The following is a 12,186-nucleotide window of genomic DNA, read 5'->3' as shown; positions in this document are numbered from 1 at the left end:
GGAGACGCTGAGCTGGGAATGATCCCATGGTGGCCGTGGGGGTCTCCAGGGAATAGCAGGGTGTAAAGTCTGGGATTCAGAGGCTTGTGGTTTGTTTTAGGTGGGGTTTTAACAGAGGTTTCCAAGCTGAGGGTGAACTGGGGGTTGTTCAAGCTACTGGGGGGTTGGTTGAGCTCTAAAGGGAGGTGGAGCTGGGGGGGACCCGGGTCACTTGGGGAGGGGTGAAGGGGTTGAGCTGTGCCGGGTGCTCCCTGGTGCTGGGTGAAGCTGGAAGATGTGGGAGTTTTGCTTCCTCATTGTCTCTCCATTGCCAGCACCCACCATCTCCCCATCACCTCCCCATGACCAGCACCCACCATCTCCCCATCACCTCCCCATGACCAGCACCCACCATCTCCCCATCACCTCCCCATGACCATCACTCATTGCCAGAACTGGGCAGCTCCTAAAGTCAGGCTTCTATAGGCCAAGCAAAGGGATCCAGATCCCACTTTTAGACCTACAAGTCATGACTGTGGCTGGAAAAGGGAAGCTGGGATTGGGGTGCTGGAAGAGGGATTCACCCTACTCTAACCACGACTCCGGGATGGTCTCACTTGTAAAGTGGGAGGTGTTGGCTCCACTCCACACGTAGCACCCAACCTGGGTGGATCCCTAAAGGCAAATATGGGTCCAGGGAGCTGCTTACCCAGGGTGGAGGTGCCCACACGTCCTCTGGGCACGGACACCTTCCCTTTCCCTTTGGACACCTTTGGCCACAGCAGGGATGCTACTACAACTAAGGCTGTAGGGGCTGAGGGGGGCCCAGGTTTCCTCTTTGCCTTCAAGAATTTCCCCCCTCTTCCCTTGGGAATTCCTCCCTGCTGTATCCCGGGTCCCCCCTACACGGGATGGGGGGTCTTGGCTCAGTGGTTCAAGGTCTGGAGTTCAGCACGGGAGGAACCAGGAAAACCCGTCTTGTTTAGTCTAGAGCTGAGGCGGCGGCTGCGGGCTGCACATTCCTGCCGGAGGGACAATCTGGGATAGGAACCACCGGGAGACGAGGGGGGGAACTGACTTTTAAAGGGAAATCAGGTTTTTGGCTGATCTGCTGTTGGCTACAGGACGATGAGACAAGGGTTCAGCCCCAGCCTGACGCACATGAGGATAAGCAGGCGCTCCACAGGATTTCCTCTCCAGTTGGGATGAGCCGTGTGCTCCCGCAGCTCCCTAATGTCTGGGTTGTTTCTTCCAGGCTTCTCTCCAGCTTGGACAGGGCTGAAGCCCCCCCAGGTCAAAACTCAGCCTCAAACTCCATCCCTACAGACTGAGCTGTGTCTTCCCTCCTGATCCAGGCCCTGGGATGCAGTGGGGAGCGCAGGAAGTGATGCCAGCCTGAAGGAATGGACATGGAGCTCCATCCAGGAGCTGCTGCCGTGCCCAAACACCCCCCTACACGGACAGGCAGCAGCTTCTTGGGAGAGCTGGTGGCTTCCCCATGGTGCTGATAACTGGGTGCTCCCCAGTTGTCCCAGCAGCGGGGAGTCCCCTTTGTGCTCAAGGCTGAGTGTGAAGGTTGATCCAGGAGAGGATTTCTATTTGCTAACTGGGGAGTGGTTTGTTTTCCAGAGCAAAGAGGTTTCAGTGCCCCAGGAGAACAAGGAGTATCCCCCACTGCTCCCTTTTTGCCCAGAAAGGGAGGAGCTGCAGTGAGTCAGGGAGCAGAGCCCTGTTCTACAAGGGTGGTGGCTGCTCACACCCCACATGGAGCTGTAACCACCACATCACAGAACCCCAGATTGGTTTGGGTTGAAGGGACCTTAAAGCTCCTCCAGCTCCAACCCCTGCCCCGGGCAGGGACACCTTCCACTAGAGCAGGTTGCTCCAAGCCCCTGTGTCCAACCTGGCCTTGAACACTGCCAGGGATGGGGCAGGCACCCTCGTGCCCAGCAGAGCCCCGAGCACGTCCCTCCCAGGCAGTGACCGAGTTGAGGCAGGCGAGAGGCTCTCAGGAGTTTAATGTACTTGGCACTCAAACTGTACAACACATTTACAGAGAACCACACGTCCGTGTCTATGTACATCCTCTTCCATCCCAGCAGCACAAGCAGTGACCCTCTGCACGTGAGTTACGGCTCCTCAAGCCCAATTTTGGGTAACGCTCAAGGATGGGTACGTGGCGTCGCCGTCCTCACCCTGTCACCAGCAGCTGAAGGACAGGAATGACCAGTTGAAGGACAGGAAGGACCTGTTGGCTGTGCTCGAAGCTGTCACCACTTTGTTTCCTACAACCCTTTGCAGTGCATCTCTTACACAAATCTTTGGACCTCTAGAACATGGCAGTGCTGCCGTTATGAGTATATACAACCTCTATCTCCTCTGTCTTTACACCTCAGCTTCACTTTCTCTGCTCTACCTTTCTACCACATGCAATAACCCCTTGGTTGCCTCCAGTCTTGCCTCCCTATGGAAGGCATTTCATTTCCAAAAGGCAACGGTAACAAAAGTAAATCTACCTTCACTCCCTGCTATTCCTCTCTAGTTGCTGCTCCTCATCCCTCCCCAAACCCTTTACACAACGTTGCCTAAAGTATTCCTACACCCCAGCAGTGCAGTTCTCTTTCAGTAGTCCAGGGCAAACACAAGCCTTTGTGGCTCACTCTGATGGGGTAGGTTGAGTGTCTCCTCTCAGCCACCAGCCCATCAGTGCCCCATGGTAGTGTGGGGTGATGTGAGAACCTGTGTTGCCACACACACCTCGGAGAAGGATCAAGTACTTGAAAGGAAATGCCAAGTGTGAACCACAACACAATACAAAAGTAGAAAAAGAAAAAAAAAAAAAAAACAAACCACAGAGAAAACCAAAATAAAACCCCCCAAACTTGAAACAAAACAACTACTACAAAACAATTAAATAGCTGGCAGGTTACAAGAGTGGAAATGAGGAATGTACAAAGGACACAAGAAGATGAAAGATTCCAGTAGGTAAATTGAAACCCTGTTGAACCTGGGGTCTGGTTTTCCTTTTTTACCATGGAAAAGATGGATTCTGGTAACGAGGGCAAGAAGAAAACATGAATTCAGGTTCTGAGGACCCTTTAGGAGGACTCCTGTGTGTGGATCCAATCCCCGTGCCCAGGGATGTGCTGCCAGCCCATGCTTCTGCTTTAGTTTGACTGGTTTTCAGCCTCAACCACCACACATTTGAGGTGGTGTTTGCTCCTCCAACCTGCCATAAACAGGTTTCTGAATCCCTCCCAGCTTTAAAACCAGGTTCAAAGTGGCCGTGTGGGTAAAACCAGACTGCAGCTCAACAGGGTTAACTGTATACCAGTAGCTGCCATTACACCATCGAGAATGTCCTGCTCAGCAGAGGGAACCCAATCATGCTCACATAGGAAAATGTACACAGTATTTATAAATAAACAGTCTTCCAAGCAGGATGGTGCTGGGCTCCTTCACACCAGCGTCTCTTTCCGCTTCCCACTGAGCTGCTTCTCCCTCGTTGTCCTGTGCCCAGTCGATGATCTCTGTGTTTTCACTCCTTTGGCTTCCTCCGAGTCCAGGATGGAGCCACACTCGGACATGCTTTCATCCAGCTCCATCTCGGATGTGCCAGACTGCCTCTTCTGGGCTCTGATGTTGGGCACGGAGGGGTTGTTCTCCTCCAGCTCCTCGCTCAGCTCTGGCAGCTCCTTGAGCTCGGCTGTGGCTGCAGTCCTCTGGAAGGGAGCGATGGCTGTTCGGATGCAGTTCACCCACTGCTGCTTGTGGAAGACGTCGTTGGCCTGCAGCGTGTGGGACTGGCCTGGGCAGGGATCTTGGAAGCGAACTCGGAAGATATTTTTAGCTGAGGATAAACATAGGAAGAAGCAGATCAGTTTCCAGCTCAATGTTTAGAGATTGCATTGCTAGACAAGAGACCTGGGCTGCTCTGCGGCAGGGAAAGCGTTCAAACCCCACCAAAACCAACCCCAAACCCCAGAGCCCAGCACGGACAAGCTGAAATGGGTGTTTCCTAATCTGAGCACCAGCAGAACACCATACATGAAGTTCAAGGCCACCACATATGAAGTTCATGGCCACTATGTATATTGCAAAGCCCAGCAGTGACAGTCTAAGGGTAGATGTTAACCTGTCTCGTGTGTCTGCTACCCCAAAGGAACCTCAGCCCACAGGGATCTGTGCCCAGGTATAATCATAGAATCAACCAGGTTGGAAAAGCCCTTCAAGCTCATCCAGCCCAACCATTCCCAGCCCTGCCAAGGCCACCACTGACCCCTGGCACTGAGGCCTCGGCTCCACGGGCTGGGAACACTTGCAGGGACGGTGACTCCAGCCCTGCCCTGGGCAGCCTGTTCCAATGCCTGAGCACCCTCTGGGCAAGGAATTGTTCCTCAGCTCCAGCTAAACCTGCCCTGGGGCAGCTTGAGGCCGGTTCCTCTTGTGCCATATCCCTTGTTCCTTGGGAGCAGAGCCCAGCCCCCGCCTGGCTCCATCCTCCTGTCAGGCAGTTGCAGAGAGCAAGAAGGTCCCCCCAGATCTCTTAGCTTCTCCTCACCAACACATCCCCAGGCAGATGAACTGGTTTGCTCTGTACCTTTATCAGAGTTGCCAAAGGCTCCTCGGAAGGATCCTCCCATTTTCACATCCCCATCCTGCAGGTCCTCCAGGAGCAGCTCCTGGACGGGGATGGGCTGCCTGTACACTTGGTAGGCCTGACGCTCATTGCGAGTGACCGGCCGGGTCAAAACCAGGATGTCTTGGAAGAGGAAGACATAGAGTTTCTGAAAGGGAAAACACATCTGAATGTGAGCAAAGCATCATACTCCGCATGCAGAGCTGTCACACCCCCTCTGGGATTCAAGGCCACATTATCTGGAGTTTCACTCATGTTAACTTCCTGAGTTCCCAGTTACAGCAATGTAGGGCCTTGGCAGAGGTGGCAAAGACCAGGCTTAAATCAACAGGTTTGTTATTTTAAAGACCATTAAACAGTGAATTATGATTTAGAGATGCCAAGAATAAGTTGATTAGAAGCTGAATCTTTTCTGATAATACAAAAACCCAGCCTGGTTTGTGTTAGAAGGGACCTTAAAGCTCCTCCAGTTCCAACCCCTGCCCCGGGCAGGGACACCTTCCACTAGAGCAGGTTGCTCCAAGCCCCTGTGTCCAACCTGGCCTTGAACACTGCCAGGGATGGAGCAGCCACAGCTTCTCTGGGCACCCTGTGCCAGCGCCTCAGCACCCTCACAGGGAAGAGCTTCTGCCCAAGAGCTCATCTCAATCTCCCCTCTGGCAGGTTCAAGCCATTCCCCTTGTCCTGTCCCTCCATCCCTTGTCCAAAGCCCCTCTCCAGGTCTCCTGGAGCCCCTTTAGGCACTGGAGCTGCTCTAAGGTGTCCCCTTCAGGAGCCTTCTCTTCTCCAGCTGCCCCAGCCCAGCTCTCTCAGCCTGGCTCCAGAGCAGAGCTGCTCCAGCCCTCGCAGCACCTCCGTGGCCTCCTCTGGCCTCGCTCCAACAGCTCCACGTCTCTGGGGGCCCCAAATGCTTCATGTGTATACAAATGTAATGGCCAAATGCAACAAAAAGAACCTAACCCCAACCAACAATAAAAATAAAGAAAACAGAAAAGATTTGATGTTTACAACGAGGTTACTCCTGCAAGCCAGGACAAAAGGCAGCAAACCCTGGAGCAGAACAGGGTCTTTTAGTGCTGCTGCAGCAGGAGATAAACTTCGGGCAGTTCATCTCAAAGCCAAACAGGCTTTTGCAGGAACACTTTTGTTTTGGAAGAGCTGTGAGCCAGGGCTCATAATGGGGAATGTCAGAGCACCTGAAAGTAAACAGCCAGCAGGAAATCCCTTTTGATGGAGTGCTTGGGCACAGAGCACACTTTCTATGGTAATTCTCTGCTAATTATTTTCCAGCTTCTGAAGGACAAGGAAACTTTCCCTTCCTTACACTCTGCAATGCAGGCTGCCATCAGGTGCTTTCTCTTCTGCTTTTCATATTCAGCTAATTGTCTGAACTAACCCTAAGGATGGAAATGCTCCTGGTCCTGCTAGAACAGACAATCAGTTTTAACTACCTCCGAGGGAAGGTTTTCAAACCTGAGAATTAATCACCCTGAACATGAGGGACTTACATGTCCGTTTTTATTCTTCAGCTCCCCATGGCACAGTAAAGCTTTGCTGCCTTCAATCCTAGGGTCCTTCTGCTTCTCATCCAGGTACTCCAGCTTGTCAATGTAATACTGGCACTCTGACTCACCCTTCTTCAGGTTGATGTCGGAGAGGACTCCTTGGATTATAGATATCTATAAATCAAAACATACATAGATGATCAGTCACCTCTGCTTGTGTATCTTCCCTAGTTAAGAACTCCAGATGATGAAATCCATGTGGACTGATCTCCCACTTGCTTTCACAAAGGGCTGCAGTCACAGATTTGCATCCACCAAGGAAACCACCCCACTAAATTGCTGAGGGCTTTAGAAAGCTTTCTAAACCCTCCCAAACCCCACCACCCAGCATGGGCAAGCTGAAATGGGTGTTTTCTAATCTGAGCACCAGCAAAACACCACATATGAAGTTCATGGCCACCATATATAACTTGCAAAGCCCAGCAGTGACAGTCTAAGGGTAGATGTTAACATGTATCCTGCGTTTGCTCCCCTGAAGGAACCTCAGCCCATAGGGATGTGTGCCCAGGCAGAATCACACAATCAGCTGGGTTGCAAAAGACCTTAAGATCATCAAGTCTTTTATGATGAGATGCTTATATGAGAACAACGATCATGAAATCACTGTTACTTACAGCTTCTTCCAGAATCTGGATATCGGGATGGTCTTTGGGAGTGTGCCTCAGGATCTCTTTCAGGAGCAGTGGGTATTTGACCAGGCGACTCCGAGGAATGTCCAAGAAGCTCCAAAGGTCCAACTTGCGGCTGAAAGGAGACTCGAGGCAGCGCTGAAGGAAGTCCTGCACCCTCCTGTCCTGCTTCTTCTGATCCAGAAGTGCTTTGGCTGCCAGCTGGTTGCTGCAGTAACCTTTGTAGGCATGGAGTCGTGGTAGCTGCAGGAGAACAGAACCATGTTCCAGAGTCAAATTCCATGCAGGAAAGGCAAATCACTTTAAGATGTCAAACTTGGAGAGTTCTACTTCCCTTACTGCAATATCTAACAGACTATCTTGTATATGTAGCTAGTCCTTTGTGTGGAGAACAAGGCACACGATGCCTTTGAAGCTGGGATGTTGGAGATTAACCACGATAATACAACTGCAATCACATTAGTGACAAGCAGTCCAGAAGATACAATCATTTCAAACATAAATCAGCAACTAATTGCAGTCACATCAGCCCAAGTCTCGAGGGTGGAATCAGGGCCCTTATGGCTGACAGAGTCCCATTGTTTTCAGTGCAGCCAGGATTTCCCTTTCAGTCTTTCACTCAAGGCCACAAAAGCTCACAGCTTTTAGCTTAAATGTTCTTTAAGCTCATTTTTAGCTTGCTTTCTATGTACTCACCCACTTCACAAGAATGGGCCCAATCTGCTCCACTGTTCCATCTGGTTTCGTTGCTTCTCCTAAACTTGCCAACAAGTCTGGAATTCAAACACAAAAATAGAAATTGCAACAATGCCCCAATAAGCTGCTCTAACACAAGAAAGAGTTTAACTCTTAGCATGTTATATGAAAATGATCCAGTTGCTCTTACCTTCATGCAGAGGAATATAAGAATCCAAGTCACCAAATATGTGGGTGAGTTCCTCCTCAGACATGATGGAGAGTTTCAGCATGGGATCATGATAGGCCTGGCAAAGAATAGCAGTATTAGAACATATTCAGATCTCCCGAGTCTAAAAGCTGACATATTAAATGTGAGGGGATGTATCACATGCAGGGCAGATATGAAGTGAAGCCAACAGAAACAGTAATATCTGACTGCCACAAGATTCCCCTCTGTAGGAAGGTTTCAAGACCTTTAAATGAAAGGGATTTTCCTGTCTGAGCTGTTCTCATCCAGGAGAGGGAATCCCCAACTGGCTCTGCAGGACTGCAAAGAACAATCCTTTTATGGCTGGGTTTGTTGCAAGCAAACCAGTACACCACAGCATTGCTCACGTCAGCTTTCCAGGCCAGCTTTCCAAGTGTGGAATCTGAGCCTGATAAAGCTCAGATGTAATGTTTGCAGGTGTAAAGAAACTACATTATTATCTGTGATTACTGAATGCAGGGAAAACAAAACCCACTCACCTTTCTGGCAAGCTTCAGGTCTTCGATTAGGTCCTGCTCTCCCCTGGACATTTCATAGATTGCCTGTGAGGAAGGGGATAAATTAGGGAGTCATTTTTAATCCCAGGTTTCCTCTGAAAGAGCCTTTCAGCTCACATAATGTACATCCTGTCTCTGCAGCTTGAGTAAGGGGGAGTTTTGCCATCTGATTCACTGTGTGCCACCTGGGCACAACAACCTCTAGTAAATCTGTTGGCTTTCCCAGCTCCCAGAAAGCAAAGTTACAACTGTGTGAAAGCTCTGAGGCTCGTGCACAAGCCAAATTAAATAGTAGTGCCTTTTAAATCACTGCTTTTACAGAGGCAAGTATGAAAAAGAACAAACCCCAGAAAACCACAGAGGTCAAATCCCTTTAGTCAGCTTCTGTGTTGTCACTAGAAGATTTGTCTAAGAACTGCAGGAAAAAGGCAAGCCAAGGCCTTGCTATTTTGGCTTTCAACCAGTTGTCAAGAGCTTTAAGAGAAAGACAGCTTGCTTTACAAGGAACCTGACTTTGGGTCTGCTGCAAAGCAACCAGTGTGGCTGGGTCTTGAATTTCAGCAATGCTGAGCACCCCTATGGGAAGAGTTTGGCATCTCTGAAGGGTCAAACTGGGGAGATGAACTCCCTGGAGACTCCAGAGAGAGAAGCCTACATTTTCCCATGACTAATGTAGAAATAAATCTAACAGTTTAGAAATGGAGGTGCACGGGAAGATACAGCCACCCTCGGATGCTCATTACTCCTTTCCCCACCAAGAAACAGACAAAGCCAAGGCCGTGGCTGCCTATCCCAGTTCTGCTGTTTAAGGGATATCCTACCTCCTGGCGCTTGATTTCTTTGGTGCTCAGGGACTCTTTCATGTTGACATCTAGCATCTCGGACCAAAGAACACTGTTTCTTCTTTTAGGAGGAGTAGGAGCAGCAGATCTGCTACATGACTTCTGGGCACAGCCGGGAGATTTGCTGTCACTGCGAAGGGCAAATGACTGCAGGGATTAAGAAAACAAAGAGAGTTAAAAGAACATATAGAGCCAACATTTCAGGAGTAGAGGAGTATTACAGTATTATCCATGCCCCTCCCAATCCTTCATCCTCCACTGTTGTGCAGGGCAGGAAAACACACCCAGACACTTTTCCTTAGATAAAGGAACACTAATCAAACTGCTGAGAAAGCCCTGAGATTGGCAAGCTTTTCCATGCACCTCTCCCTGCATGTGTGCAGCAGTGCTTGGGAGGAGGATGGGAATGTAAAGCTTGGGTTGATTTCCAAGGTATGAGGAAGTAAACAAACTAGGATCATAATTCTACCTATTATGGAGGTAATCAGGAGCCACTTGAACTTTGCTCTCGTGATCTGCAAGGTTACTAGTACCCAGGCACAGAAACTGTCTTATCTGCATGTGTGGGGTTAGTGTTCCTTAGACAACACTTCTGTAACATGAGTGAAAGGTTTCTGAGCAGCAGAGTCAGTGCACGTGCTCCAGCGCACCTACCTCAAGCACTAGAACAGTTTATCAACTCATTCCCCCTATCTGAATCAGTTTAATATTTTTATTGCTTAAAAACCTGATTATCTCACAAGCTACCTCTGAACTCTTGAACTCTTCTTCATCCCCGAGTCCCAGACAAGCTTTGTGTCCTTGGTCTTTTCCAACCTAGTTACTTCTATGATTCTATGTAGTAGATTTTCAAGAAACACTTGGAAACCCCAGTGCCTGTTTTACCCTCATACAGGCAATACCTTCCCCATATCTCTGAGGCTTCTAGGACTACATAAAGCAGAAGCTCTTCCCTGTGAGGGTGCTGAGGTGCTGGCACAGGGTGCCCAGAGAAGCTGTGGCTGCCCCATCCCTGGCAGTGTTCAAGGCCAGGTTGGACACAGGGGCTTGGAGCAACCTGCTCTAGTGGAAGGTGTCCCTGCCCATGGCAGGGGTTAGAACTGGAGGAGCTTTAAGGTCCCTTCCAACCCAAGCCAGTCTGGGATTACATGATTCTATGACCAGAAGGCTCTGCTTTGTACCTGTATGGTCTGCCCGAAGCGCCGAACTGCACCATTTCTTACAGGAGAGATCAAGTTTGCCAGGGATGTGACCCGTGCTAAAGGTCGAACCCTCTTGTTGCTTGGCTCCTGTAAATAAAGCAGAGAACAAATTGTACTGCCTGTGACTCCCACTGAATTTCTCAAGCTGCCCAGGGAGGTTTAAAAAGCATGAACCCACTTAAGGAGTGGGAAACACAGCAAAGAGAGTGGTTTGAAGTAGCCATTCATCTTACAAGGAAAGCAGAGGCTGTAAATATTTGTCTGAAATTGAAGGTTGCAATTAAACTGCAGAGACCTTGCCCAGTAAAAGAGACAAGATAACACATCAGTCAGAAGTCAAAATGGGGCTCGAACAGGGACCGTTATGGTCTGAACATAAATAGACTGAAGCATTCTCCTCCACAAGGCAAGCGCCTGTCAGCTAAAGATGGAGCTGTGATGAGCTGCTCCGTTTTATCATGTCTTCCTTTGTAGAAAGAATGTGTTTTTCCATTTTATTTTGGAGAGAAAAGGAGCAGTTGGAGCCCAGCACAGCCTCAGAAGCTATTGTAACAAACAGCAAATGGCCACATGCTGAACATTCCTGCGAGGGCCGCGCACACATGAAGCGGATAAAGTTTAAAACCCTCAGTTTCCAAAGCTTCTTCCCCCATCCTGGCTCTCCCTTCACCCCCCCAAGTCATCATCATTTTTCTTATACTTGCTTAGATTTGAAAGATAGAGCTTCTGCTTTTCTACACCACTAATCCCTGCCGGGAACCCAGAGCATTTTCAGTTCTGTGCTGACCAAAACGCTGCCAAGAACGAGGAAACGCCCCACGGAAACCTCCTGCTGCTTGAGCTTACATCAGGTTTGAGAACTATGCTGGCAATTACATGTATTTCATATCAGTAATATTGTGTGGGAAGGATTGCACAGGAAAGGTGTGTGCAGTGGGAAGCCAGAGAGAGATGGACTCGGAGTTTATGGCTTGGAGAAAGGCTGGACAAGGTGCCCTTGTGCCCTTCAATATTTGGCAGATGGCTGGATGTGACTCATCATCACAAGGAATTTCTTAGCGTGAAATTCAGTTGAGCTGATGGAAACAGGCTCTTTTTTGAGTTCCTCTCAGAAGAAATTTCACCATTAAGCATTTTTGGTTAATCACATTTGAGCCTCTCCTCTTACGTTTCGAAAGGCAAAGACGGAGAGGGCAGCTCAGGAGAAACTCTCTGCTGTCTCTATCTGCACTCCTGTTTGGTGCCCCCAAACCCTTTGCTTCTGTGTGAAGTGACAACTGCTGGAAACCAAAAAAAGGGGAGTAGGAACACAGAGAGCTGGATTCCAGTCAGGAGACTGAGGAAGCAGAAAAGCTCTGTATGTAAGATCTGATTTCAGCAACATGACCTGAGGAGTGGCTGTCGCTCAGTCTGTCTACATCCAGTGTTAGGCTACAGAGGAGCCGAGCTCACACTGAATTAAGCCTTCAAAGTTGCAGGGGTGTGGGGAGAAACATGAAAAGAAACAGTTTATGAGTGATGCAGGACAGAAAGACCTCTTGGCACAGCATAAAGCGTGTTCAAAGCTGTGCTTAAACCCCTCAGAACTATGAGGGTACTGTGGAAATGCGGGAAAGCTTTAAGAGAGAGTCCTCAACCTTGAGCTGGGTTTAGGTAGAGCACTGCGAACTGCAGTCCTGCTTTTCTTTGCCAACCATGAGGCTCCAGACAGAGTCAGTCAGGAAAAGGATTAGGCAGAAGGCTGGAAAGTCAGGCCTGGCTCAAAAGAAAACAAAGAAACTAATGAATTGCAGACGTTTCAGAGTGGAGGAAAGGGAAAGGTGATTTACTTCTGGAAACAACATATCAGTGTACTAGAATAAAGGGACACAAGCCAAGAGTGGCTTT

The 12,186-nt window shown here is 49.3% G+C and overlaps 1 protein-coding gene across 1 annotated transcript in view; it reads right to left on the bottom strand.

Annotated features, from left to right (window-relative positions):
• Nucleotides 1-3,192: 3,192 nt before the first annotated feature.
• The window catches only part of NET1 (neuroepithelial cell transforming 1), an 11,546-nt gene continuing 2,552 nt past the window's right edge, over nt 3,193-12,186 (bottom strand). Inside the window, exons 2-10 of the mRNA XM_010013412.1 lie at nt 10,279-10,386; nt 9,077-9,244; nt 8,238-8,300; nt 7,699-7,795; nt 7,509-7,585; nt 6,798-7,055; nt 6,127-6,297; nt 4,580-4,766; nt 3,193-3,829 (exon numbers count right to left, since the gene is read on the bottom strand). Of these exons, the coding sequence (XP_010011714.1) occupies nt 3,438-3,829; nt 4,580-4,766; nt 6,127-6,297; nt 6,798-7,055; nt 7,509-7,585; nt 7,699-7,795; nt 8,238-8,300; nt 9,077-9,244; nt 10,279-10,386 (1,521 nt within the window). The 3' untranslated portion in view covers nt 3,193-3,437. The remainder of the gene's footprint in view (nt 3,830-4,579; nt 4,767-6,126; nt 6,298-6,797; nt 7,056-7,508; nt 7,586-7,698; nt 7,796-8,237; nt 8,301-9,076; nt 9,245-10,278; nt 10,387-12,186) is intronic.

The sequence above is a fragment of the Nestor notabilis genome, unplaced genomic scaffold, assembly GCF_000696875.1.
Source record: "Nestor notabilis isolate BGI_N333 unplaced genomic scaffold, ASM69687v1 scaffold14334, whole genome shotgun sequence".
Taxonomy (NCBI): Eukaryota; Metazoa; Chordata; class Aves; order Psittaciformes; family Psittacidae; genus Nestor; species Nestor notabilis.
The sequence above is the reverse complement of the archived record's forward strand: the minus strand, read 5'-3'. Positions and strand labels throughout refer to the sequence as shown.